Genomic DNA, 25,334 nt, shown 5'->3' with positions numbered 1-25,334 from the left:
TGAGAAGATATACATTTTGCATCGAAAGTGTGGTTCACCTGCGGGGATAGGAACATAAACACGGGAAAGAGAGGACACCTAATTGTTCACCTAATTGTTATGTTTAATAAGTTACTTATTTTATTTTAAACAAACATAATACGAAGGGTCAGAAGTTTTACAAGAATTTTGATCGTACAAAGTCATGACAGAGGGACTTGGTGTCTTTATTCATGCTAAGATGAACTTATATAATTTTTTTTGAAAGGGAATAAGCTGATGAAGCTGACAAGTGACCAATTTTTACTGTTTAAATTTTTTTTTAATTAAATGCATACCCCAGTGAATCATTTGCTCTTGTTTCTCTGTTTTGAGATTCACACAGACTTAGCAGTCTTGTTTAAATGTTACAAATTGAGTTAATAAACTGAACTTGGTAATTGTTTTGAGTTGTAGATGTTATCTCCGCTAATTTTATTAATCTAAATCAATAAATTGAGTGAAACTTCCACAAAGGAAATTTAATATACCTCAAATTTGTTATTACAGTTCACATCCATTGATTATTCCTTCATCCAAGCAGTATTTTTTCCTTTCATCACTTTAACTGCATTATTTAGCCGACACTGCCAGCTTTTGGCTTAGACGTACAACAGCATAGTAACTAATGAAATAAAGGTTGTGGAATAAAAAAATCTTGGACAGGACTTTATACTTTATATAGGCCTACTTCATTCCCCTGTGGCTCCCTGGGGTTGAGACCCCCAAAAGTCAGAACCTAGAATCGCCCCTGCACTGCAACAAAAGCTGTTTTTCAGATGTTGCCGTTTCTGATATTTTAAAATTCTTGACTTTTTAATTAAAGTGATACACTAACATTTTCGTTTAAGAAGCGACAGTTACTGCAGAGTCAGGGACTTGTTAGATCAGTAACTGCGCTGCGCACTGACGTCAAGGACAGTTACGTTAGTTGGGTTTGAGATTAGCACCACGGTGCGTGCGTGCGTGCGTGTGACCCGCCCGTTCGAACAGTATAAGAACCTGACGAATTCCACAATCTCTTTATTGAACAATACGCAGCAGAAACATTTCTACTGGCTCTTTAATATGGCAACCCAGGGAAAAACCTCTCCCGCACTAAGGTAACCTTTCATCTTATTTCTATAATTTTATTGAAGGCATCTTATTTCATCTTATTTCTATAATTTTATTTAAAGCAATTTTATTGAAGGCATCTTATTTCATCTTATTTCTATAATTTTATTTATTGAAGGCATTTCAACACACGCACGTTCACGCACGACGCACTCGTGTTTTATATTCGTGTTGAAATTAACCGAACTAAAAAGAGAAAGTGATATGGCCCACCAGAGAAAGTGATATGGCCCACCTGACCTGACAATTAGTAAATTAAATAATAAATCGAATCCAATTTATTTATTTTATGGTGCATTTTAGAAGGAAAAAACACTTCAAATCATTAGGCTGCATCCGCGCAGTGGAAACGAAACCATATTTTTGCAACAATATAAACGGTATTTCTCAAGGCACAAACAAAAGTGAAAGAGAAACTCATTTCTCAATTGCAAGAAATTCCTCGGCAAAGCGTAAACGAAAGATAGAAAAAGTCACTAAGCCCTGGTAGGCTACAACAAATACCGTCCATCTCAAGGGTTTTTAACAAATAAACGTGAACAAGGTGACGATGCGGAATCAGTGACGACGTCCAGTTGTTACAGCGCTGGATACTAGTGCTATACTATCCTGGCCCGAGCGCGAAGGAGCCGTCCGAGAGCGCTGGAGCAGCAGCTCAGCCTCCACTTCCCACTGACAACGACGTCACCTGCAACGATGACAGCCTTCTCACATCGCCTGTGACGGAAACTGAAGAGACGCCGGGGGTCGAAAATGAAAGTGGGGATGAGGACGTTGACTATCTCTGGTGTGACAGTCACGGATCCTGCGTTGTGGGAAAAGGTGTTATAGGCTACATGTGTAAATTAAAAAGAAGAAAAGTCTCCTTTATGGCTACCTTTTTAAAAGTTACGTATTTAGCCTACTTATTACTGATGATCCGTCAGATTCTGACCAAACAGCCTCATGGAAATTATATTTAACAATTGTTAAACTAACGAAATTCGTTAAAGGAAGTCATTAGGTGCTTTTAAAGTCATGGTATTAACCTGACAGATTCCATGTTCTACCGTTAAAACGAGCGTCTCTCTCTCTCTCTCTCTCTCTCTCTCTCTCTCTCTCTCTCTCTCTCTCTCTCTCTCTCTCTCTCTCTCTCTCTCTCTCTCTCTCTCTCTCTCTCTCTCTCTCTCTCTCTCTCTCTCTCTCTCTCTCTCTCTCTCTCTCTCTCTCTCTCTCTCTCTCTCTCTCTCTCTCTCTCTCTCTCTCCCTCTCTCTCTCTCTCCCTCTCTCCCTCTCTCTCTCTCTCCCTCTCTCCCTCTCTCCCTCTCTCTCTCCCTCCCTCCCTCCCTCTCTCCCTCTCTCCCTCTTCCCCCCCCCCATTGTCGTGTTTTGTGTGTGTGCGTAACTTGGAAAGGTATGTTATTGATCTTTATTGTTTCTTCCCATCCCATCCCATCCATCAAAATAAGCTCAGAAATTATGAGGCCTCTAGGCGCGGAACGGGGGGTGGCTTTCGGGATTGAAGCCCCGAATCTCACTTTAAAAGCCCAGGATCATTTTTAAGCTTTTGAATTTTCATTGCCACCTAGTGGACATGCAACAGCATCGATAATACGTCGCTACAAAATCATGGGCCTATTGTTGGCAAGTTAGCATAGTGGGCATACCACTTGTAAAATACAAAAAAGCAAACAAATAATCCACCTCTGCAACCCTGCTCCTTGGAGTCTCAGCTTTCATATGGCGCATCGTTACTTTATAGCATGTGTTTCCACTGTTGCCAGACCGGTTTGGCAGTTTCCAACTTACTATATCGACAAGAATAACGCCCAATCATCCAAAAACCAACCCAAAACGTATAATGCCAGAAAACCGATTAATCATATATTTATGCAATCGATTCTCACACCCACAAACCTCACAAGGTCTGTGCAAAGAACACACTGACAGTCAATGAGGTTACATTAATACAAGACACACAAAATAGGCATGTAACTTAGCACTGGTGAGCACAATTAACACCAGAATGCAACCTTATTGACTGAGACCTAACTTTCAGAAAATGTATGCTTGGTAGGCCTACATGAACTAAAATAAAACCACCCTCCTGCATAAATTGATGATACATTTATGTAGAACTTCAACTTTAAATAATCTAACAAAACTTAAAGAACACAAACCGAAGAACACTAGACCCACTCAGATCAATGGGATTTATGTAAGTCGACACACAAAGTCGATTTACATAACATTCTTGGCAAGAGCATGCTCTTGCCATGAATGTTAACAATAATAAGATATCATAGGTATTGTTTACGCTCCCGGTAAATGTTCTGTACGACGAAGTCACCTTCACCTTGGTAAGGGAGGAGAGACGGTTACAAAGCTTTAATCACCCAGACAGGATGGTCCTTTGATAAACTTTTAATTCAACAATCATCATACAGCAAAGCACGACATTGGCATATACCTTTGACTTTTGATGCTAAATTAATTATCCGTCTTTCTTTTAATTCCCCAGGGATGAAGCAGTAAGGTCTCTGCAGCAGTATGTCTCGGAGACACTTAAATACATTGATACAGTGCGGAACTTCAGCGGTGGGCAGGCGAGTGGCTGGAGGCTGGCGAGGAACGCAGAATTAAATAAACTGAAAACACTGAAAACAATACCAGAGCTTAAAGAACAGCAGAAGACGCTGGCTACTGTGCTGAAGAACACTCTGGAAGGAGTGGAGAAGCTCACCTACTTCCTGGATGCTCTGGAGAAACTCGCAGTAACTTCTCTGCAGGTGTTCACGGGCGGAGAAGAGGTGGTGAAGCTGTCTTTGGGGTTCAGCCTGGAGAGTGTGAAGGACATCATCTTAGCTGCCCGGCTGGTCTGTCCTCTCCTCCTGTGCTTTAAGAGAGATGCTGAGGTCTTCTTCACGCCCAGCCTCCACAACGTGGCCGTCTTTGAGGCTGTGTTGGACAAATACATCCGCACCACTGAGATTATCTGTAATGTGATGTGGTAGGCTGGGGGATTCAACAGTGATTTATAGCAAAGTCTTCCTTAAGTCAATAACAGCATAATTTGACAGTAAACCATGTCATTCACAGCTCTGCGATTGACTTTGAGGACGAACCACCACAGGTTCAGCTGGCTGAGGATTTAACATTGGATGTCGTGCAAAATATCAGTTCTCACGTAGACCAGCTTTCTGATATCAGGTGAGCACCACACAAGATCTGCAGATGGAAGATTATGACTTTCAATGTTTTTATCATTGGATCTTGGGTTTTTTACAGATCGGCCAAATCGATTGGGACAGACAATAGTTCATTACAGACACACTAGGTGAAGCCCAACTTGAAAAAGTGTTTGGATAAGACCAGACCAGTGGTCTGCTGCTTGAAGAGCAAAAGCATTGTTGGCTTTGTCTTGGAAGTTAATATCAAATCGCTGACTTGCTAAAAAGAGTCCATCAAGATATGCCAAACTTTAACATTACACACAGAAAAAACAGATAGTTTAAGGACAGAATTAATCATAAATGTTTTATTAATATCCGGTCCACTTCGTCCAGGGAGGACCAGGACTTCAGACTGCTGTTCCTATTCCAGGGTGAGTCGGTGTCGGGCTTTGTCGACCAGTTCAGCGAGTGTCTTCCCAGAATGCTCGAGTTCCTCGATGAGATGGAGGGCTGTGCCGTCCAGCTGGACCGGATGAAGAAGGGCTCCAAGATCTCCAGTGTGGCTGGGAGCTCGGTGGGGGCCGTGGGGGGGGTCATGACCCTTGTAGGTCTGGCTCTAGCCCCGTGGACAGCTGGGGCGTCTCTGGGTCTGACCTACTGGGGGCTGGGAATGGGGGTCACCAGTGGTGTAAACAGTATAGTCACCGCAGTAACGGAGACAGCGGTCAACGGAGTACAGAACTCGAAGGCCAGCGGAGACCTCCAGAGCTTCATGAAGGATGTGGAGAGCATCCAGGCGTCCCTGGATACGGTCATCAACCAGAGGGAAAGTGAATTTGAAGAGGGTAATTGGGATAAAGCTAAAGTCGTGAAAGGGGTTCTTAAGGAAGCACAAATTAGCCCTGGTGTTGATAAGATGAAAGAAGCTATCATAAAGGTAGTAATTCGAAGTGCGGTAAAGAATACCGCAAAGAAAATTGGTACTGTCCTTTTCATTGGTCTGGACATCTACACCATCTGCACAGACAGCATCAGTTTGGCCAGCGGGAAACAGAGTGAAGCCTCAGAGTTCATCAGAGCCAGGGCGGTCCTTCTGCGCTCAGAAGTGGACTGTTGGAAAATAATCCATGACTCTGTGGGTACTGGCACGAAGCAATTTGAGAGTAGGAAAGATGTTCTTCAGAGCTCATTCAGAAATTAATTATAATGCCCTCTCTTGCATTTATATATAATTGTTGGGTCAACAGGGATCCTAAATCCTCTCACTCTAAATCTCATGAGATTGAAACATATTCAAAATAAAAAAATAAGTGTTTTGTGTGCGTTCTGATATCGGTGTATCCTGTGTTGCAACACAACACATGATGAGCCAGGAGCTGGTTCTGACTTGTTTCTTTCCTTGAATCCAAGGTAGGACATGTTTGAGTGCAAAACTACTTCAAAGTAGAGACCAACCTGTCTTTTCTTACATTTAGCATGTGTGATTTGTAACTGTTGTCTTCCCTGAACAACCATTGATTATTGCAGTTGCTCCTCAATTATGTTACCCAATGAATGTAAATTCTGTACCTCCGAGTGCGGCACAATGAAAGCCAATAAAATAATGGATACGATTGCCTCGGTTTCTGTCTGCTTGTGTAGTAAATACACAAAGCTTTGGTCAAATAAAGTATATAGGCCATAGACAAAATGCTGATGGTTTTTGTAATTCTTTTATAATGGTATAATAAACAAGCCGTGGTGATATATGGCACATATATCAACTTTATTTTTTACAGGTGAAGACTAAATTAGTATATTCATAGAAAAAGAAAATTGGAGCTAGATTTTACGCTAAGTAGTAGTTAGTTTCAATTCGTTTTAAGTAACAGCATGACCCAAAATAAAACTATTCTTGATTAAGTTTTATGCCTTTGAGTGAATCATTGATTGATCCCTCATTGACCTTCGCCGCAGTGCCGCCTTGTGTTCATCTGGGGAACTACAAGCGGAAACTCCGAAGTCCATGTTCGTCGTGTATTATCTTATCTTTTCGAGTGCACATTAGGTTTGTTGCGGTTAATGCACGACACAACACATTTAGGTGCTGTATGATCCAGACCAAAATAGAGCTATGGAGAAGATAAGTGATTCTCTGTGTAGGTATAAGGATTATAACTTCGGGATCGGTCTGACCGCAGCAGAATACATCGACTCCCTTCAGAGCTTTGAGATCCGTGACAGCGACGTCTTCCTGGTCACTTACCCAAAGTCAGGTGAGTCCGTCCGCTCAACTACCTCAGCTGGACGTCTGGTACCGCCATCGCTAAGAGCAAGCAAAGGTCCATCAACAAAGTCACAGCTTTTCTGTTTTGGGACCTCAGTGGTGGAACGAGCTCCCTGCCGGTGTCAAGATCGCAGAGTCGCTCACCAGCTTCCACAAAAGACTCAAAACTCACCTGTTCAGAGTTCACCTCGACTCTGCACAGCTACCCAGCCCCTTCCCGGTCACCATTGTATGTTGTACGTCCTGGCACTTAATGTACGCACTTAATCTAGATTGCACTTATTCATAGTACTTAATTGTGTAGCATCTGCAGTAGCCGCTATCATTGCTGTACACGGAGAATTGGTTAGCCTAGCGATTGTTAGTAGGCTACTTGCACTTGGTTCTTTAAACATATTTACAGTACTGACAGTGATTGTTTCACTTCTTATGACATATGTTCTTATTGTAAGTCGCTTTGGATAAAAGCGTCTGCTAAATGCCCTAAATGTAAATGAGGGCATATGCAACCTGACGCAGGAACGATATGGACCCAGCAGATCATCACGTCCATCTATGAGCTCGATGACGACCACGTTCCTTATCCCAACAACATGGAGCGGATGCCGTGGCTCGAGTACCTGGAGGGCCGGGAGGACTACTCTCTCTGAGGCCCTCTCCGCGGCTGTTCGCCTCCCACCTCACCCCCGCGCTCCTACCTCCAGGGCTCTGGAGCAGGAAGGCAAAGGTAGGAACCCGCATTAAAGGAACCCCAGTCACTGCATTGAGTGAAAAGTTGACGTTGCTTGAATTGTATCAAACAATGAGGTCGTTTTTTAAGAACGCTCCCGGCTAATTTCTGACCAATCAGGGTATCTATTCCCTGATTGGTTCAGAGATTCAATCTTGCCTGTCAATCACAGGTGCTTGAGTACTTCTCAATGAAGGAGAAACGTAGGCTAGGAGGGGAGACCTCCTCTGGGGTGTTTTAGATTCAGAATGCTGCCCTCTGCCCACTCTCTCTCTCACCTGGAGCCCCCTTAACCACGGCTGTGGAACCCTGTGGCGGTCGTCTTCTCGGCAGATCGTCTACGTGATGAGGAACCCAAAGGACAACGTGGTGTCGTATTATCACTACTGCCACGCCTGGGTCCATCTCGAAACCCCCAAGAGCTTTGATGACTTTCTGGAGCAATATCTGGAGGGCAAAGGTGAGATGTTCATGGCATTCCTTTAATCTTTATGACACTTTGTGTTAAAAACTAAGTCTAACTGAAGATGAACCTAATTATAACAAGGTTTGAATATAGGCATACACAAATACATCATATATACACACATGCATATGTATACATTTTAGTGGAACTAAAGTGGGATGGTCCAAAAGTTGTACATTTGTATCGAGATACTCCTGCTGATAAAAAAAAAAACTATAAATCATATCGTATATCTGATCGTGAATGTCGCCGGCAACAAGACTGACCATGCAGCGAAGGGACGATTTTGTTTTTGTTTTCTGAAAACCCAAACTAATAGGTGCTGATACTACAATGCGTGGCAAATTGAAACGAGAGATGTTATTTTGTTTCCTTGCAGTTGGTGCCTCATCGTGGCTTGATCACATCCGGGTGTGGCACGCCAAGAGAGAGCAGTACCACATCCTCTTCCCATGGTCGGCAGATGTTGGTTGATGATGTTTTGGGCGGTTTTTATAGTCCTCTGCAGGGACTTCCTGTCTGCAGCAGGACTTCTACCGTACCACGACAGGAGGCCGTAGGTGAGCACACTCTCGATGGAGCAGCGATAGAAGGACCTCCGGTGCTGTTGTGAGAGATTGGCTTTCCTGAGTGTGCGGTGAAAGTATAACCGCTTCTGTGCTTTCTTTACTATTGCTGCGGTGTTTATTGTCCATGATAAGTTCTCTGAGATGTGTATGCCCAAGAATTTGAAGATGGACACTCTCTCCACCCACTCCCCGTTGACGATTTATTTTGTTTCTTTGCAGTCGGTGCCTCGTCGTGGTTCGATCACATCCGGGCGTGGCACGCCAAGAGAGAGCAGTACCACATCCTCTTCCTCTCGTACGAGGACATGATTCTAGTGAGGCTGTGACAACGAGTGCAGCGGAACATATGTTGGGCTGTTTAGGATTTATGATAAGGGAATCTGTACAAAACGCGAATGATAAACACAGCCTACTAATCAAGCACGATGCCAGAAGAAGATCACATACGGAGGTACGTCAAACTCTCACACCTCAAGCTCTGTCTGCAACTTTGGTTTCGGTTTGCGTAAAGTGTAATTCCGGAGAAAATTAAACCATGGGTCTTTTTTTCGGCATGAAAACCAATAAAATAAGCCCTCCAGACACTTTATTTAGTTGATAATCGAGTTTAGCGCTTGCCCAAAGTTGCCCGGAGCAATGTAACAGCCCAAATGGCTTCCATGATGTTAGCTATGTGCACAGCGAACGCTTCCAAAATCTTCATTTTTTAACCACTCATATTGCTCAAAATAGCACCAAACCTCTGCAGTAGCGTGATTAGGGTCCCTACACATAAAAGGAGCATCAACAACTTAGTTAGCGTACCGGGAGTTTATTCAAAATGACTGTTTTCAAGTCTGTGCCTTACCGGTAGGTCCATGTTTCCAGGAAGTTCACACAAGTCGATTAACGGCTACAGTAAATAATATAATAAAGGCGCCAACAAATACAGCTAAGTATCAAGAAGGGAGATTTTTAAGTTTAATTTGTTGGCGCCTCTAATATTATTATTATTATATATTATTATTATTATTATTATTATTATTATTATTATTATTATGATTATCGACTTGTGTGGACTTCCTGGAAACATGGACCTACCGGTAAGGCACAGACTTGGAAAACAGTCTTTTTAAATAAACTCCCGGTACGCTAACAGAGTTGTAGATGCTTTGTTTTATGTGTAGGGACCCTAATCATGCTACTGCAGAGGTTTGGTGCCATTTTGACAAATATTAGTGGTTAAGAAATGCTGATTTGGAAGTGTTCGCTGTGCCCCTAGCCAATAACATGGAACGATACATTGCTCCGGGCAACTTTACGCAAGCTCTGTACTCGATAAAAAGTGTCTGGGGGGCTTATTTAAATGTGTTTTCGTGCCGAAAAAGAACCTGGGTTCAGTTTTTGCCGGAATTGCACTTTAGGCAAATTTCTAGTGAACAACTATAACAGGTCAGACTCTTTTGGTCTCTTTTGGTGTGCTGCTGCTTATATGGCGATCTAACAGGTGGAATTTAAGGAAATAATATATAAACGGTTATTGTTACCAAATGTTAATCTAGTTTATCCTCAGACCAAACGCGGAGGAGATGTTGCAGTCGTACGTCTCCGACACTCTGGACTACTTTGACACAGTGACCGGCGCATTCTGTAACGAAAACTCCAAATGGAGGCTCGAGAGGGAGACAGAGCTGAAGCTGATGAGGGACATCAAGGAGAGGGCAAGCCGACTGAACCTTGGGTTCCTCCAGGTGTTCCAGTCTAAAGATATAGGCAAAGCCTTCTGGGAATACATTTGCAACTTGCTGTTCCGAGGCAGTAAACGTAAACAGCTGGAGAAAGAGCTAGCTACTGTGCTGAAGAACACTCTGGAAGGAGTGGAGAAGCTCACATGCTTCCTGGATGCTGTGGAGAAGCTCGCAGCAACTTCTCTGCAGGTGTTCACAGGCGGAGAAGAGGTGGTGAAGCTGTCTGGTGGGATCAGTCTGGAGAGTTTGGAGGACATCATCTCAGCTGCCCGGCTGGTCCGTCCTCTCCTCCTGCACTTCAAGAGAGATGCTGAGGTCTTCTTCAGGCTCAGCCTCCACAACGTGGCCTTCTTTGAGGCCGAGTTAGAAAGATACATAGACACCACTGAGAAGATCTGTACGATGATGGATAAAAGGTAGGCTGGGGACTTATTCAACAGTGATTTACATAAAAATCTTCAAGTTAATAACATCATCATTTGACAGTCAACCCTGTCATTCACAGCTCTCAGAATTTAACATTGGATGTTGTGCAAAATATCAGTTCTCACATCGACCAGCTTTCTGATATCAGGTGAGCACCACACAAGATCTGCAGTTGGAAGATTATGACTTTCAATGTTTTCATCAGACTCTTGACATGGTAATTGAGGTGCAGATCTGTCAAATCGAATGAGACAGACAATAGTTCATTACAGACACAGTAGGTGAAGCCCGGCTTCAAAAGTCATTCAGATAAGACCAGACCAAGTGGTCTCCTGTGTGAAGAGCAAAAGCATTTTAGGTTTGTCTTTGAAGTTAATATCAAATCGCTAGCTTGCTAACAAGAGTCCATCAATGTCTCTCACTTTAGCGAGTGCCTTCCCAGAATGCTCCAGTTCCTCGATGAGATGGAGGACTGTGCCGTCCAGCTGGACCGGATGAGCAAGGGCTCCAAGATCTCCACTGTGGCTGGGAGCTCAATGGGGGCCGTGGGGGGGGTCATGACCCTTGTAGGTCTGGCTCTAGCCCCGGTGACAGCTGGGGTGTCTCTGGGTCTGACCATGGGGGGGGTGGGTCTGAGGTTAGCCAGTAGTGTAATCAGTCTAGTCACCACAGTAACGGAGACAGTGGTCAATGAAAAACAGAAGATGAGAGCCATGAAAGCCCTCCAGAGCTTCATGAAGGATGCGGAAAAAATCCAGGCGCGGCTGGTTGAGGTCATCAACCAGATGGAAAGGAAATTGGGAACGGATTATTGGGCTATAGTTAAAGCAATCAGGAGTGCGATTAAGACGTTTGTAGGATTTACTTCGGCTTTTCGTAAGATAAGTAAGTTGTTTGCAAAGATTTCTACCAAGAACATGATGGCTGTTGGTATTGGGTTGAAAGTCTTTTCCATTTGTTGGAACATCTACACCATCTACAAAGAAAGCATCAGTTTGGCCAGAGGGGAACAGAGTGAAGCCTCAAAGTTCATCAGAGCCTATGTGGTCCTTCGGCGCTCCGAAGTGGACTGTTGGACAAGAATCCATGACTCTGCGGGTACTGGCATGAAGTAATTTGAGAGTAGAAAAGATGTTCTTCAGAGCTCATTCAGAAATCAATTATAATGCTATCTCTTGCATTTGTATATAATTGTTGGATCAACAGGGATCCTAAATCCTCTCATCCTAAATCTCATGAGATTGAAACATATTCAAAATTAAAAAAAAAAGTGTTTTGTGTGCGTTCTGATATCGGTATATTCTGTGTTGCAACACAACCCATGATGAGTCAGGAGCTGTTGGTTCTTCAGGTTTCTGGTTCTTTGTGCAGTTGAACATTACGGTTCTAACCCTGACTTGTTTCTTTGCTTGAATCCAAGGTAGGACATGTTTGAGTGCAAAACTACTTCAAAGTAGAGACCAACCTGTCTTTTCTTACATTTAGCATGTGTGATTTGTAACTGTTGTCTTCCCTGAACAATCATTGATTATTGCACTTGCTCCTCAATTATGTTACCCAATGAATGTAAATTATGTACCTCCGAGTGAGGCACAATGAAAGCCAATAAAATAATGGATACGATTGCCTCGGTTTCTGTCTGCTTTAGTAAATACACAAAGCTTTGGTCAAATAAAGTATATAGGCCATAGACAAAATGCTAATGGTTTTTGTAATTATTTTATAAATGGTATAATAAACAAGCTGTGGTGATAAATGGCACATATATCAACTATATTTTTTACAGGTGAAGACTAAATTAGTAGTAGTTAGTTTCAATTAGTTTTAAGTAACATCATGACCCAAAATAAAACTATTCTTGATTAAGTTTTATGCCGTTCAGTATCATTGATTGATCCCTCATTGACCTTCGCCGCAGTGCCGCCTTGTGTTCATCTGGGGAACTACAAGCGGAAACTCCGAAGTCCATGTTCGTCGTGTATTATCTTATCTTTTCGAGTGCACATTAGGTTTGTTGCGGTTAATGCACGACACAACACATTTAGGTGCTGTATGATCCAGACCAAAATAGAGCTATGGAGAAGATAAGTGATTCTCTGTGTAGGTATAAGGATTATAACTTCGGGATCGGTCTGACCGCAGCAGAATACATCGACTCCCTTCAGAGCTTTGAGATCCGTGACAGCGACGTCTTCCTGGTCACTTACCCAAAGTCAGGTGAGTCCGTCCGCTCAACTACCTCAGCTGGACGTCTGGTACCGCCATCGCTAAGAGCAAGCAAAGGTCCATCAACAAAGTCACAGCTTTTCTGTTTTGGGACCTCAGTGGTGGGACGAGCTCCCTGCCGGTGTCAAGATCGCAGAGTCGCTCACCAGCTTCCACAAAAGACTCAAAACTCACCTGTTCAGAGTTCACCTCGACTCTGCACAGCTACCCAGCCCCTTCCCGGTCACCATTGTATGTTGTACGTCCTGGCACTTAATGTACGCACTTAATCTAGATTGCACTTATTCATAGTACTTAATTGTGTAGCATCTGCAGTAGCCGCTATCATTGCTGTACACGGAGAATTGGTTAGCCTAGCGATTGTTGGTAGGCTACTTGCACTTGGTTCTTTAAACATATTTACAGTACTGACAGTGATTGTTTCACTTCTTATGACATATGTTCTTATTGTAAGTCGCTTTGGATAAAAGCGTCTGCTAAATGCCCTAAATGTAAATGAGGGCATATGCAACCTGACGCAGGAACGATATGGACCCAGCAGATCATCACGTCCATCTATGAGCTCGATGACGACCACGTTCCTTATCCCAACAACCTGGAGCGGATGCCGTGGCTCGAGTACCTGGAGGGCCGGGAGGACTACTCTCTGAGGCCCTCTCCGCGGCTGTTCGCCTCCCACCTCACCCCCGCGCTCCTACCTCCAGGGCTCAGGAGCAAGAAGGCAAAGGTAGGAACCCGCATTAAAGGAACCCCAGTCACTGCATTGAGTGAAAAGTTGACGTTGCTTGAATTGTATCAAACAATGAGGTCGTTTTTTAAGAACGCTCCCGGCTAATTTCTGACCAATCAGGGTATCTATTCCCTGATTGGTTCAGAGATTCAATCTTGCCTGTCAATCACAGGTGCTTGAGTACTTCTCAATGAAGGAGAAACGTAGGCTAGGAGGGGAGACCTCCTCTGGGGTGCTTTAGATTCAGAATCTTGCCCTCTGCCCACTCTCTCTCTCACCTGGAGCCCCCTTAACCACGGCTGTGGAACCCTGTGGCGGTCGTCTTCTCTGCAGATCATCTATGTGATGAGGAACCCAAAGGACAACGTGGTGTCGTATTATCACTACTGCCACGCCTGGGTCCATCTCGAAACCCCCAAGAGCTTCGATGACTTTCTGGAGCAATATCTGGAGGGCAAAGGTGAGATGTTCATGGCATTCCTATTATCTTTATGACGCTATGTGTGGCAAGTGTGTTGTAAACCACTTCATAAGTCTAACTTAAGATAAACCTAATTATATTATTGAATATAGGCATACACAAACACACCATATATTTGATATATATACACATACGTACGTATACATTTTAGTGGAACTAAATGGGATGGTCTAAAAGTTGTACATTTGTATCAAGATACTCCTGGTGATAAAAATAACTATAAATCATATCGTATATCTGATCTGTGAATGTCGCCAGGAACTGCAACGAAGGGAAGAGTTTCTGAAAACCCAAACTTTTTTTTGTGGAACTAATGGGTATACTGATACTACAATGTGTTCAGGAATTGGTTCCAAACGACCACCGTGTTCACCACTAGCCTTCGTTTAGTTTGGAAAAAGTTGATTGAATTGAAATGAGAGAAGTTATTTTGTTTCCTTGCAGTCGGTGCCTCGTCGTGGTTCGATCACATCCGGGTGTGGCACGCCAAGAGAGAGCAGTACAACATCCTCTTCCTCTCCTACGAGGACATGATCCTAGTGAGGCTGTGACAACGAGTTGGGACCTTTCATTTGACATTATCCATGGCACAATCGTTTACTATATATCAGGGCTATAGATCTTCACAGTTTAATTTTACACTATACATGGTGCAATCGTTTACCTAGTAAATGATTTATCATTTATTTAATCATTTACTTAGTAAATGATTGCACCATGGATGGTTTCATATTAAACTTTACAGATCCATAGCCCTGATAAATAGTACATTTTACTCTATATAAGGTCTATGGATCTGTATAATATATTATTTGGTACAACTAAATGACATATAATGAAGTCTACAGTTGAGCATCTCTCTGCTGGTCGTTCCAGGACCTGAAGGCGGCAGTGAGCAGAATCGGCCTCTTCTTGGGTAAAGACCTCAGTGACGAGAGCGTCCGTCAGATCGTCGAGAAATCCACGTTCCGAAATATGAAGAAAGACCCCAAGGCCAACTACGAGTTCCTGCCCACCGACGTGATGACGGGAAAGTTCATGCGGAAAGGTACCGGACAGATCCACACCTGGACGGGGGTGTGTCTTCATAGGTTAAAGTGTAATTACGGCGAAATGGCTTCTAAGCCTGTTTGAGTAAATACAGTGTGAGAGCAACGACAGCTTAAATTGAACCCAGGGAATTTTTCGGGATGGAAACCCATAAAATAAGCCCTCCAGACACTTTTATTTAGTTGATAAGAGTATAGAGCTTGCCCAAAGTTGCCTGGAGCAATGCAACAGCCCAAATGGCTTCCATGTTATTTGACAGGGGCACCGAACGATTCCAAATCTGCATTTTCTTAACCACAAATATTGCTCAAAATAGCACCAAACCTCTGCAGTAGCGTGATTAGGGTCCATACACCTAAAACAAAGCATCCAAAACGTATTTAGCGTACCGGGAGTTTATTAAAAAGACTGTTTTCCAGTCCATGTTTCCAGCAGTCTACACAAGTCGATTACCGGCTACTGAAAATAATATAATAGAGGCGGCAACAAATGTAACTTAAAAATCTCCCCTTTTGGTAGTTGGCCGTTTTGAATTTGTCGGTGCCTCCATTATATTGTTTAAGGTAGCCGGTAATCATCCTGCGTGGACTTCCTGGAAACATGGACCTACCGGTAAGGCAGACTTGGAAAACAGTTTAAAAAATATATACATACCCTCTGGAGGTTCTGACCCGTCTGACTCTCCGCTGCAGGCCGCGTCGGGGACTGGAAGAACAGCTTCACCGTGGCGCAGAGCGAGCGCTTCGACCGGGTCCTTCAGGAGCGCGTGGGGGACATGAACCTGAAGTTCACCTGGGACGCACCCCCACAGGGGGCCGGCGAGCCCTGAGGACACCTGGAGGCGAACTTACGTATCCCACGATGGCCACGCCAAGACCCGCCCTACTCCGTCTGTGATTGGCCGGGTTGCATGCAACTCTACCAGACGCTTTAGAACTCTACGGTTGCCGAGTTAATGTGTCTGTACTGTCCAATCAGAGATCAGCTGGTATTTCAAGGCGGTGGATCAAACACTTTGTGTTTATAATATCACAGAACAAATGACGAATAAACAGATATCCAATCTTCCATATCTTTATTTATTTCTTGATAAGCGTTTCCACGCGGAGCTGAGGGAGGTGAAGTCGGTCGCTGTAACAGTCCGGCTCAATTCTCCTCATCTGGGGAAAACAAGGACAACAGATATAGGTCAACAGATATAGGTCAACAGGATGGTACAGCAGCAATGCCACACAGCGATGTTCGGTGTTTAAGTGACAAATCGACCACATCTCCAGCAGAACTCGAGACTATTAGCTGGACACTTTTTGTGATGAACATTACATCCCAAAGGCCAAAGAAATATTTTGGGGAAAATAATACAGTAGGTATGTGACAAGCTGTGGGTGTTTGTGCATGCTTGCATGGGTGCGTGTGTGAACTAAACACATGAAATGGAAGAAACATCTTCTAAGCCCGTTTAAGTGAATACCGAATCTGAGAGCAACGTCAGCTCAACAGAACCGCCTGAACCCGGTCTAAAGTCTGTGTGTCTGTCCGCGTTAGGCGGGGTGTGAGGCCTTGTAGACTCACCCTCTTCCTCCTCGTCCTCTTCGTCATCGTCCTCCTCCTCATCCTCGTCGGAGCTGAAGGTTCCGTCCGGGAGGCTGTAGACGCGGATCACTTGCTGTGGAGACAACAGGAAGCCCAGGGTCAGAGACAGACAGACAGACCAGGGTCAGAGCCACAGACAGACAGACCAGGGTCAGAGACAGACAGACAGACCAGGGTCAGAGCCACAGACAGACAGACCAGGGTCAGAGACAGACAGACAGACCAGGGTCAGAGCCGGAGACAGACAGACAGACCAGGGTCAGAGCCGGAGACAGACAGACAGACCAGGGTCAGAGCCACAGACAGACAGACCAGGGTCAGAGCCACAGACAGACAGACCAGGGTCAGAGCCGGAGACAGACAGACCAGGGTCAGAGCCGGAGACAGACAGACAGACCAGGGTCAGAGCGGCAGACAGACAGACCAGGGTCAGAGCCACAGACAGACAGACCAGGGTCAGAGCCACAGACAGACAGACAGACCAGGGTCAGAGCCGGAGACAGACAGACCAGGGTCAGAGCCACAGACAGACAGACCAGGGTCAGAGCCACAGACAGACCAGGGTCAGAGCCGGAGACAGACACACAGACCAGGGTCAGAGCCGGAGACAGAGAGACAGACAGACAGACCAGGGTCAGAGCCGGAGACAGACAGACAGACCAGGGTCAGAGCCGGAGACAGAGAGACAGACAGACAGACCAGGGTCAGAGCCACAGACAGACAGACCAGGGTCAGAGCGGCAGACAGACAGACCAGGGTCAGAGCCGCAGACAGACAGACCAGGGTCAGAGCCACAGACAGACAGACAAGGGTCAGAGCCACAGACAGACACACAGAGACCTTGGGCAGAGAGAGAGAGACAGTGAGACACACACAGAGAGAGAGAGACAGATAGAGAATGAGACAGAGAGAGAGACCATGGCCAGAGAGAGACCGAGAGACAGAGAGAGAGAGAGAGAGAGACCATGGGCAGAGAGACAGTGAGACACACAGAGAGAGAGAGACGGAGACAGAGAGACAGAGAGAGACAGACAGAGAGAGACCGAGGGCCTCGTGGCGGGCCCTCACCTTGTTGGGGTCCTTGAGGATGAGGTACTTCCCCTCGTCCAGAGCGCGGCAGATGTCGATGACGCAGCGCAGTATGCCCCAGGCGTTCTCCATGCTCAGGTTGATCTGCGAGGCGAACTCGTTGGGCTTGAACTGCTGGGTGCCCAGGACCACATGGCGGGCCGAGTCCTTGACGTGGTAGCGGGACACGTACCTGAGAACCCAGGGGGAGGCGGGTCAGACATAGGGAGGCTCTCAGGGGACACACTGGCTGTCAGGACGGGACGGTCCCATAAGGCCTTCCTAACAGCCGTATGGGACAGGTTACTGGCTCCATCGGCTCAGTAATGTTAACTACAGTTCAGAGAGGTAACATTACACCTAGCTTTGTAAATAAATGGACATATTGGTAATGACCAATGTTATATTCTCCAATACAGATTTTCTTTTCCTTCAGAATATTAATACAGAACATTATAATATGTGACTTAATACAAGCTAAATGTGTGGTGGACACAACCACAGCTCCTCATCACTGAAGGACACAGGGTGGAGCATGGGTGGAGGAGTAGGGGAATGGGTTGCAGGGTGGAGTAGGGGACAGGGTGGAGTATGGGTGGAGTAGTGGGTGGAGCAGTGGGTGGAGGGTGCAGCATGGGGTCCTCACCCCAGCTTGAGGTACTCGGACCCGGCCAGCAGGGCGCAGCAGGTCCAGCGGGCCAGCTTGTAGCTGTTGTTCTTCAGCTCGGTGGCGAGCACCGCACCCCTCTGGGAGTCCAGCTTCTGGCGCCAGTCCACCCCGTTACAGTGCTGTCCCAGGACACAAACCAGTCAGAACCAGAACCAGTCCACCCCGTTACAGTGCTGTCCCAGGACACAAACCAGTCAGAACCAGAACCAGTCCACCCCGTTACAGTGCTGTCCCAGGACACAAACCAGTCAGAACCAGAACCAGTCCACCCCGTTACAGTGCTGTCCCAGGACACAAACCAGTCAGAACCAGAACCAGAACCAGTCCACCCCGTTACAGTGCTGTCCCAGGACACAAACCAGTCAGAACCAGAACCAGTCCACCCCGTTACAGTGCTGTCCCAGGACACAAACCAGTCAGAACCAGAACCAGTCCACCCCGTTACAGTGCTGTCCCAGGACACAAACCAGTCAGAACCAGAACCAGTCCACCCCGTTACAGTGCTGTCCCAGGACACAAACCAGTCAGAACCAGAACCCCCCCCGGGGGTCCCACTGTAACACCCCCCGGGGTCCCACTGTAACACCCCCCGGGGGCCCCACTGTAACACCCCCCGGGGGCCCACTGTAACACCCCCCGGGGGCCCACTGTAACTAACCCCGGGGGCCCACTGTAACACCCCCCGGGGTCCCACTGTAACACCCCCCGGGGTCCCACTGTAACACCCCCCGGGGGCCCCACTGTAACACCCCCCGGGGGCCCACTGTAACACCCCCCGGGGTCCCACTGTAACACCCCCCGGGGGCCCACTGTAACACCCCCCGGGGGCCCACTGTAACTAACCCCGGGGGCCCCACTGTAACAGCCCCCGGGTCCCACTGTAACACCCCCCGGGGGCCCCACTGTAACACCCCCCGGGGGCCCCACTGTAACACCTCCCCCCACCCGGGAGTTCCAATGTAACACCCCCCGCCCCCTCAGACCCCCCTCCCCCTCAGACCCCCCCCTCACCCGGGAGTCCCACTCGTTGAGGGTCTTGATGTTGATGAAGGACGCCTCTCCGTTGGCCCCGGTCATCACACCGTCATGCTCGCAGCGGACGATCAGGTCGATGTCCTCCCCCAGCTGCCAGCGGCGGTACCTGGAGGGGGGGGGGGGGGGGGTTAGTCTCCACCTTATCTTAACCATGGAGCTAGCTGGCTCCTTAAGTCTCCACCTTATCTTAACCATGGAGCTAGCTGGCTCCTTAAGTCTCCACCTTATCTTAACCATGGAGCTAGCTGGCTCCTTAACTCTCCCCCTTATCTTAACCAAGGCTAGCTGGCTCCTTAAGTCTCCCCCTTATCTTAACCATGGAGCTAGGTGGCTCCTTCAGCGCCTTAAGTCTCCACCTTATCTTAACCATGGCTAGCTGGCTCCTACAGGACCTTAAGTCTCCACCTTATCTTAACCATGGCTAGCTGGCTCCTTCAGGACCTTCAGTCTGAGTGCTAAGCGCTCCCTGAGACTGTATCTCCTGAGGCCGTACTACGCTAAAGCCTGGAGGCCCTGACCCTGACGGAGGTCGAGACCCCCCAGGCCTGCCTGGCTGGAGGGTCTTTTCGGCCAGCAGGGGGCGGTACACACCTGTAGGCCACCGACGCCACCTCGCTCTTGTCCATGTCCTCCTCCACAAAGGGGTTGGGGTTGGGGAACTTGTGGCGCTCGCCTCCCTGAGGAGAAGAGGCACTCGATTAGAAACAACAGCTTTAGATCGAGGAGAGCGCGTTCGGAAGGAGGAGGTGGAGGTGGTGGTGCCGAGTAGGGGTGCGCACAGGTACACGTGTAACCGGTTAGTAAATCATAACAGTTTAGGAAAAATCAGTAAGCGAAAACAGGAAGAAAAAATAATAATAATCACCGCGACGGTCCATAATTTCAACATAAAGTTTACATATTTATAATTTGAAATTCGTCCCAGCCTTTATACCACAGATTCTTTAGGGTCTATAGTAGAGCTGTCAAGCGATTAAAATATTTAATCGTGATTAATCGCATTAATGTCATAGTCAACTCTAATTAATCGCAAATTATTTTTCTATGCTAAATATCCCTTGATTTTTTTGTCCCATAATTCTTCTCATTTTATTTCTCTTATCAACATGGTGAAGTGCATCGGCTTGCCTTGTGCAAATGATTTTTTATTGATAACAACATTGGCATAAACACTGATCAAAACAGGACGATACAAAAAAAGAGCCTATAGTGCAATTAAACGACTGCTTTGAACAAATGTCATTTGAACATAGCAGTCAGGCTACTGCTTCTTTGTTTTGAGCCAAAGAAAAAAAAAAAAAAGTTTTTTTTTTTTTTTTATAAAATAATTGCGTTAATCGCGCGATAAAAAATTTAACGCCGTTAAATTTGGTTTGCGTTAACGCCGTTAATAACGCGTTTAACTGACAGCTCTAGTCTATGGCATATAACCGTGTTTTTCTGATGCAGTTTAATGTAACAGTAAGCTGACAACATCCTAATGAACACCGCAACTGCAAATTAACCACACGGAGATAACCATGGCAACCGGTAAAACTAATTTTCTTTCTGCAATGATTCTGCTCGCGCATCCGCCGTGTCGATAAACAAATAATCCCCCTGTAGCACGACTGCGGTATAGGGGCGGATAGAAAACGGTTAACCGTGTACACGGAAAAAAAAGGGGGTTGTGCAATCGTTTACAATTTTTTGTGACCGTTCACACCCCTGGGGTTGAGGACGAGGAGGGGTTGAGGACGAGGAGGGGTTGAGGACGAGGAGGTGTTGAGGAGGAGGGGATGAGGAGGAGGAGGGGGAGGGGTTGAGGAGGAGGAGGAGGAGGAGGACTGCAAAGGTGGAGGAGGGGTTGAGGAGGAGGAAGAGGACTGACCACACGCAGACACTGCTGGCTGAAGTTGTGGTTGATGTAGGTGGCCTCCATGGCCAGGTTGCGGGGGGAGTTGAAGGAGTTGCCCTCGTCCTGGGGGGGCTCGTTGGCCGTCTCGCTCACCGTCAGCAGATCTGGGGGGGGGGGGGGGGGGGGTACAGACCAGAAGCATCAGCACTGAGTCAAAGGGGCTGAGAACACGGAGCAGTTCGCCGTAGATCCTGCCTCCCCAAAGCGGTCAGTTCAGTTGAACGTCCCCGAGTTGTATCTCAGCATTATAACCACGCTGGGATCCATGTGGGGTCCAGCCGCCCTGCGATGTCCCAGCAGACCGTCTGACAGAGCAGAGCCCTGGGCCGTGAACCCACACCCGAAGGGGCGGCGCTACGCCGTGGTTCCTGCTCCGATACGGGGATGTTTGACGCAAGAGAAACGGATTCTAGCAGGAAGACTTTTCAGAAGGGGACTTTAAAACACGTTTATCTACAGCGGCCAGTCTCCACGGTGCTGATCTGAATCGCTTGCTCTGCGTGTGTGTGTGTGTGTGTCACACTGGTCGGTGTCAACACACACACATTTCAATTATTATTTGAATCCATTCCGTTGGCCAATGACCAACTCCGATACACCGCTTCCAGCAACAAGATTGGTCGATACTAATATGAAGCGAAACGCCCGCCCCCCCTGATTGGAGCTCAGCTCAGCCCTGAGGTCTGGCGAGTGAGAGAACCTCACGCCGCAGGTTTGCACGACGTACCAAAGTCAGAGTTGTCCCTCTTGTCGAAGAACAGCTTGTTGCCCACCCGCTGGACGATGATGTCCCAGGAGTTGACCGAGCGGGTGCAGCACATCAGGGTGGCCAAGATGGCGTCCGTGGCAAACACGTTGCCCACGGTCTTGGCCAGCTGCAGAGACAAAGACACACGAAGTCCATCAGTACCGTTCCTCGAAGACCACCGGTGGCCCCTTGGACCTTGCGGGGGATCGATCAGCGTTCCCAGCCACCGTGTGGCCCTCGGCCCAGAGGGGGGGCCCTCACCTTGCGGATTACGGGGTCGTCGGTGGTGGTGACGGTGTGGAAGATCCTCTTGATGCTGCGCAGCTGCTTCTCGTTGCGGGTGGTGATGCGGTCGAAGGCCTTGTCGTAGAACTCCAGGGCGCCACAGCTCTCACTGCAAGACACGGCCGAGTTAGGCCACAGCGGACACACTCCGCGCATAATAACCCTCACTGACCAGGGAGGCTAGCTACCCTGGAGCTACACTACACACGCTAACCCTCAGCGACCAGGGAGGCTAGGCACTGTGGACATCTTTCCTTTGTTGCATTTTATAGACAAAACGACGAGTTGAAAACTGTGTTACTGTGTTGCAGCAGCAGCACCTCCTTGCTGCGCGTGTGGTGTGTAGTTTGTGTGTAGTGTTTGGTGTGTGGCGACTCACATGTCAGTGGGCTCGGCCACCTCCATGTATCTCATCTTCATGAGCCTGGGGAAGTCCATCTCCTCCTTCACCTCCCAGTCGCTCCTCACCTCAACGGAGGAGTCGCGGGGCTTCAGCTGGGGGGGGGGGGGGGGGGGGGGGGGGGGTGACAACAGGGGTACAATCAGGCCCAACCTTCACCGACATGTTAACCTGAATACCCAACAGGGGGTTGGTCCTTTTAGATGGGAGAATGCATCGCCTCCTCTGAATGCTTAGTCATTCACACAAACCTAAATATGCCTCAGCACTGATGTGGTTATAAAGAAAAGGTGGCAGTCAAATGTTGATCAGCCTACCACTGATGACAGTAGTAAAAGAAGATGTTGGGGCAATAAAGTGAAGGCCTTAACCCCAAAACAATGTTACTTTATTGACTGTTTATCATTTAGTATGCCACATTTGAAGCTCACCTGAGATTTCTGGTCCCACTTCTGACGAACACCAAACTGCTTCTGGAACTTCTTCTGCAGGCGCATGCGGTCCCTGAAACAAGGTTCAGGTTAAAGCTCGCTCAGCTCGGAGGCCACACAAGAACAAATATAATGTAGCCCACGGGGTCCGACAAACCAGTGACCCCCCCCCCCATCATCGTTTGGAACCAAAACACCCATTCATATGATCACTGCCTGGTGCCACACCAGAGACTGACCTAGTGTCAGCTGCTGGAGCCACTGTGAGTGAGAGTGAGTGAGTGAGTGAAAGAGTGAGAGGTAAAGAGAGATGGAGAAAAGCAATACCAAGTCACGAGTTGAGAAGCTGCTCTGACTCACAGGACCTGAAGGCTGGAGATAGGCCTAATGGGGCGTCAAGGTGTGGTGAGAGAGAGTCTGAGCAGACCTTTAATTGGGTTGATGAGTGGAGGGAGGACGACATCCGCGGCTGTCGGGGGAGCCAACGGCTTCTATTACACTACTACGTCCCATCTGATAAGTGATGGGTGCTCACCTCTCCTTCTGCTTGGCGCTCTTGGGCAGCGTCTGCATGTTGAACTGCGTCATGTTCCGGCGGTCCTTATCCCGCCGCAGGTTCCTCTGTGGAAACAAACCGCCTGCACATCAGAGGGCTGGCTGGCTGGCTGGTGTTTACTACACCGAGGCTCAATGGCGTTCTGAAGACGGCGGTGGCAACGTTACCTGGGCGAAGCGCATGCGGTTCCTCTGGTAGGCCGTCTTCTGCGTCTTGGCCGTGTCCACCAGCTGGAAGCTGGTCTCGTCCTCCTCGTGGAAGTAGGCGTAGTGGCTCCCGCCGCCGAACTGGGAGGAGTACTTATCTGGAGAGGGGAGGAGCCAACACCAGTTCAGTCACCACCTCCAAGATGGCACCCAACACTAACTGCTTATTTACATTTATATTAAGCAGACGCTTTTATCCAAAGCGACTTACAATAAGTACATTTGTCAGAAAAAAATTAAACAATAATATATCTCTGTCAGTACAGTGAGGATGTCCATAGAACCAAGTGCCAAGCACTAACAATCACTAGGTTAACCCATTCACTACATACACACAAAAAGGATAGCTAGGATAAGATGCTGCTTTCTTACTCGTGTATCGCTTGTCTTGATACGTTGCCCCGGTCCAGTCAGCCACCTGCAGCAACACAACGTCTGTCGTCAGAATACGACACACTCCAAAACGTGAACGAGAAAAAACAAAACAACAAATCCCAAAAACGCCACAGACACAAGACGACGAGACAAACCTTTCCCAGACGGTCCCCCTTGCTGAAGGGCTGGTAAGGCATGTCCTTGAACTTGTCCGGCACCGCGCAGGGACCCCAACCCGAAGGGTTGTCCTGGATCACAGGGGCGTGGAACTTCGCCATCTCCGGAGCCTCCAATAGACACACTCAATGTTACTTTATTGGCACGCACAGGACATTTTATATTGAACACAACGGCCACCACATTCAAATACATACAAATACAGTACAGTACAGTTACAGACATAACGTGCAATCACAGACATTAGTGCGTTCAAGTACATTGAATTGCTCCAGTGACGATATACAACTCCTACACAGTCCTAATTCATCAGGCCTTCAACAGCAGCATTACGGTCAGCTATGGCCTCAGAATAATGAAGGCCCCGTTAGGCTAACAGGTTATAACCGGGCCTATCATACTCCTGAGACCATTGCTGACCATAGAGGGCTAGGCATCAGACCCAGGAAGCATCACCAGCCTACCGTTACAAAGGCTAGCATAGCCCGGTCCCGTATGGGTTAGCGGGTTAGCACGTTAGCATCTGGGAGCCAAATCACTAAGGAGGTCAGAGCTTAAGGACGCCGATTAAAGGCGAAATGAGACAATAGGCATGACATTAACACGAGATGATCATCATATAACATAATGACACGTAGCGATGCTGTGGCTAACAACGAGCTATGCCCACTATGAGGGCCAACCAGGTGGTTAGCATAGCTATGCTAATTAGCATCGGACAATATATGACAGTACAGTGACATTGAAATAAAAAATGAAAAACAAGGTTGTAAAGCTTACGTTTTCATGCATATTCACAGAACGGAGTCTGGCTTTACCTCAGACGTTTTGACGTCTTTAGGAGCAGTTTATAACAACCGCGCGGTGGGATAGGAATCTGCGGGTCGGCCTGACGACGCTAAAGGAAGTGGTAAGCTGCCGTAAAGCGAAACGTGC

The 25,334-nt window shown here is 47.2% G+C and overlaps 3 protein-coding genes, 1 long non-coding RNA gene and 1 pseudogene across 5 annotated transcripts; 3 read left to right on the top strand and 2 right to left on the bottom strand.

The window, feature by feature from the left end:
* The first annotated feature begins 974 nt into the window (after window positions 1-974).
* Window positions 975-5,902, top strand: LOC115532222 (apolipoprotein L2). Its single transcript, XM_030341856.1, has 4 exons — window positions 975-1,121; window positions 3,635-4,123; window positions 4,213-4,323; window positions 4,680-5,902. The coding sequence occupies exons 1-4, from the start codon at window positions 1,087-1,089 to the stop codon at window positions 5,485-5,487; spliced, it is 1,443 nt and encodes a 480-aa protein (XP_030197716.1). The 5' UTR covers window positions 975-1,086; the 3' UTR covers window positions 5,488-5,902.
* LOC115532237 (uncharacterized) lies at window positions 3,522-4,059 on the bottom strand. The gene is made up of 2 exons (XR_003974001.1): window positions 3,857-4,059; window positions 3,522-3,734 (listed from the first exon to the last, which is right to left on the bottom strand). It is a non-coding gene; the product is annotated as an uncharacterized LOC115532237 (long non-coding RNA).
* Window positions 5,903-6,265: 363 nt separating the features above from the next.
* Window positions 6,266-10,007, top strand: LOC115532228 (amine sulfotransferase-like; annotated as a pseudogene).
* Window positions 10,008-12,384: 2,377 nt separating this feature from the next.
* On the top strand, window positions 12,385-16,025 carry sult3st1 (sulfotransferase family 3, cytosolic sulfotransferase 1). The gene is made up of 6 exons (XM_030341777.1): window positions 12,385-12,687; window positions 13,218-13,423; window positions 13,760-13,886; window positions 14,352-14,446; window positions 14,784-14,955; window positions 15,650-16,025. The coding sequence occupies exons 1-6, from the start codon at window positions 12,546-12,548 to the stop codon at window positions 15,784-15,786; spliced, it is 879 nt and encodes a 292-aa protein (XP_030197637.1). The 5' UTR covers window positions 12,385-12,545; the 3' UTR covers window positions 15,787-16,025.
* eif3d (eukaryotic translation initiation factor 3, subunit D) lies at window positions 16,016-25,334 on the bottom strand. Of its 2 annotated transcripts, none has more exons than XM_030341755.1 (16): window positions 25,179-25,334; window positions 24,377-24,508; window positions 24,219-24,264; window positions 23,808-23,944; window positions 23,620-23,705; window positions 23,085-23,157; window positions 22,633-22,748; window positions 22,230-22,362; window positions 21,948-22,095; window positions 21,194-21,324; window positions 19,915-20,000; window positions 19,300-19,429; window positions 18,265-18,407; window positions 17,619-17,811; window positions 16,530-16,623; window positions 16,016-16,117 (listed from the first exon to the last, which is right to left on the bottom strand). In XM_030341755.1, the coding sequence occupies exons 1-16, from the start codon at window positions 25,188-25,190 to the stop codon at window positions 16,104-16,106; spliced, it is 1,674 nt and encodes a 557-aa protein (XP_030197615.1). In that variant the 5' UTR covers window positions 25,191-25,334; the 3' UTR covers window positions 16,016-16,103. The 2 variants fall into 2 exon arrangements, with proteins under 2 accessions (XP_030197615.1, XP_030197626.1); XM_030341766.1 differs by having other exon boundaries at window positions 25,217-25,327.

The sequence above is a fragment of the Gadus morhua genome, chromosome 2, assembly GCF_902167405.1.
Source record: "Gadus morhua chromosome 2, gadMor3.0, whole genome shotgun sequence".
Lineage (NCBI taxonomy): Eukaryota > Metazoa > Chordata > Actinopteri > Gadiformes > Gadidae > Gadus > Gadus morhua.
The sequence above is the reverse complement of the archived record's forward strand: the minus strand, read 5'-3'. Positions and strand labels throughout refer to the sequence as shown.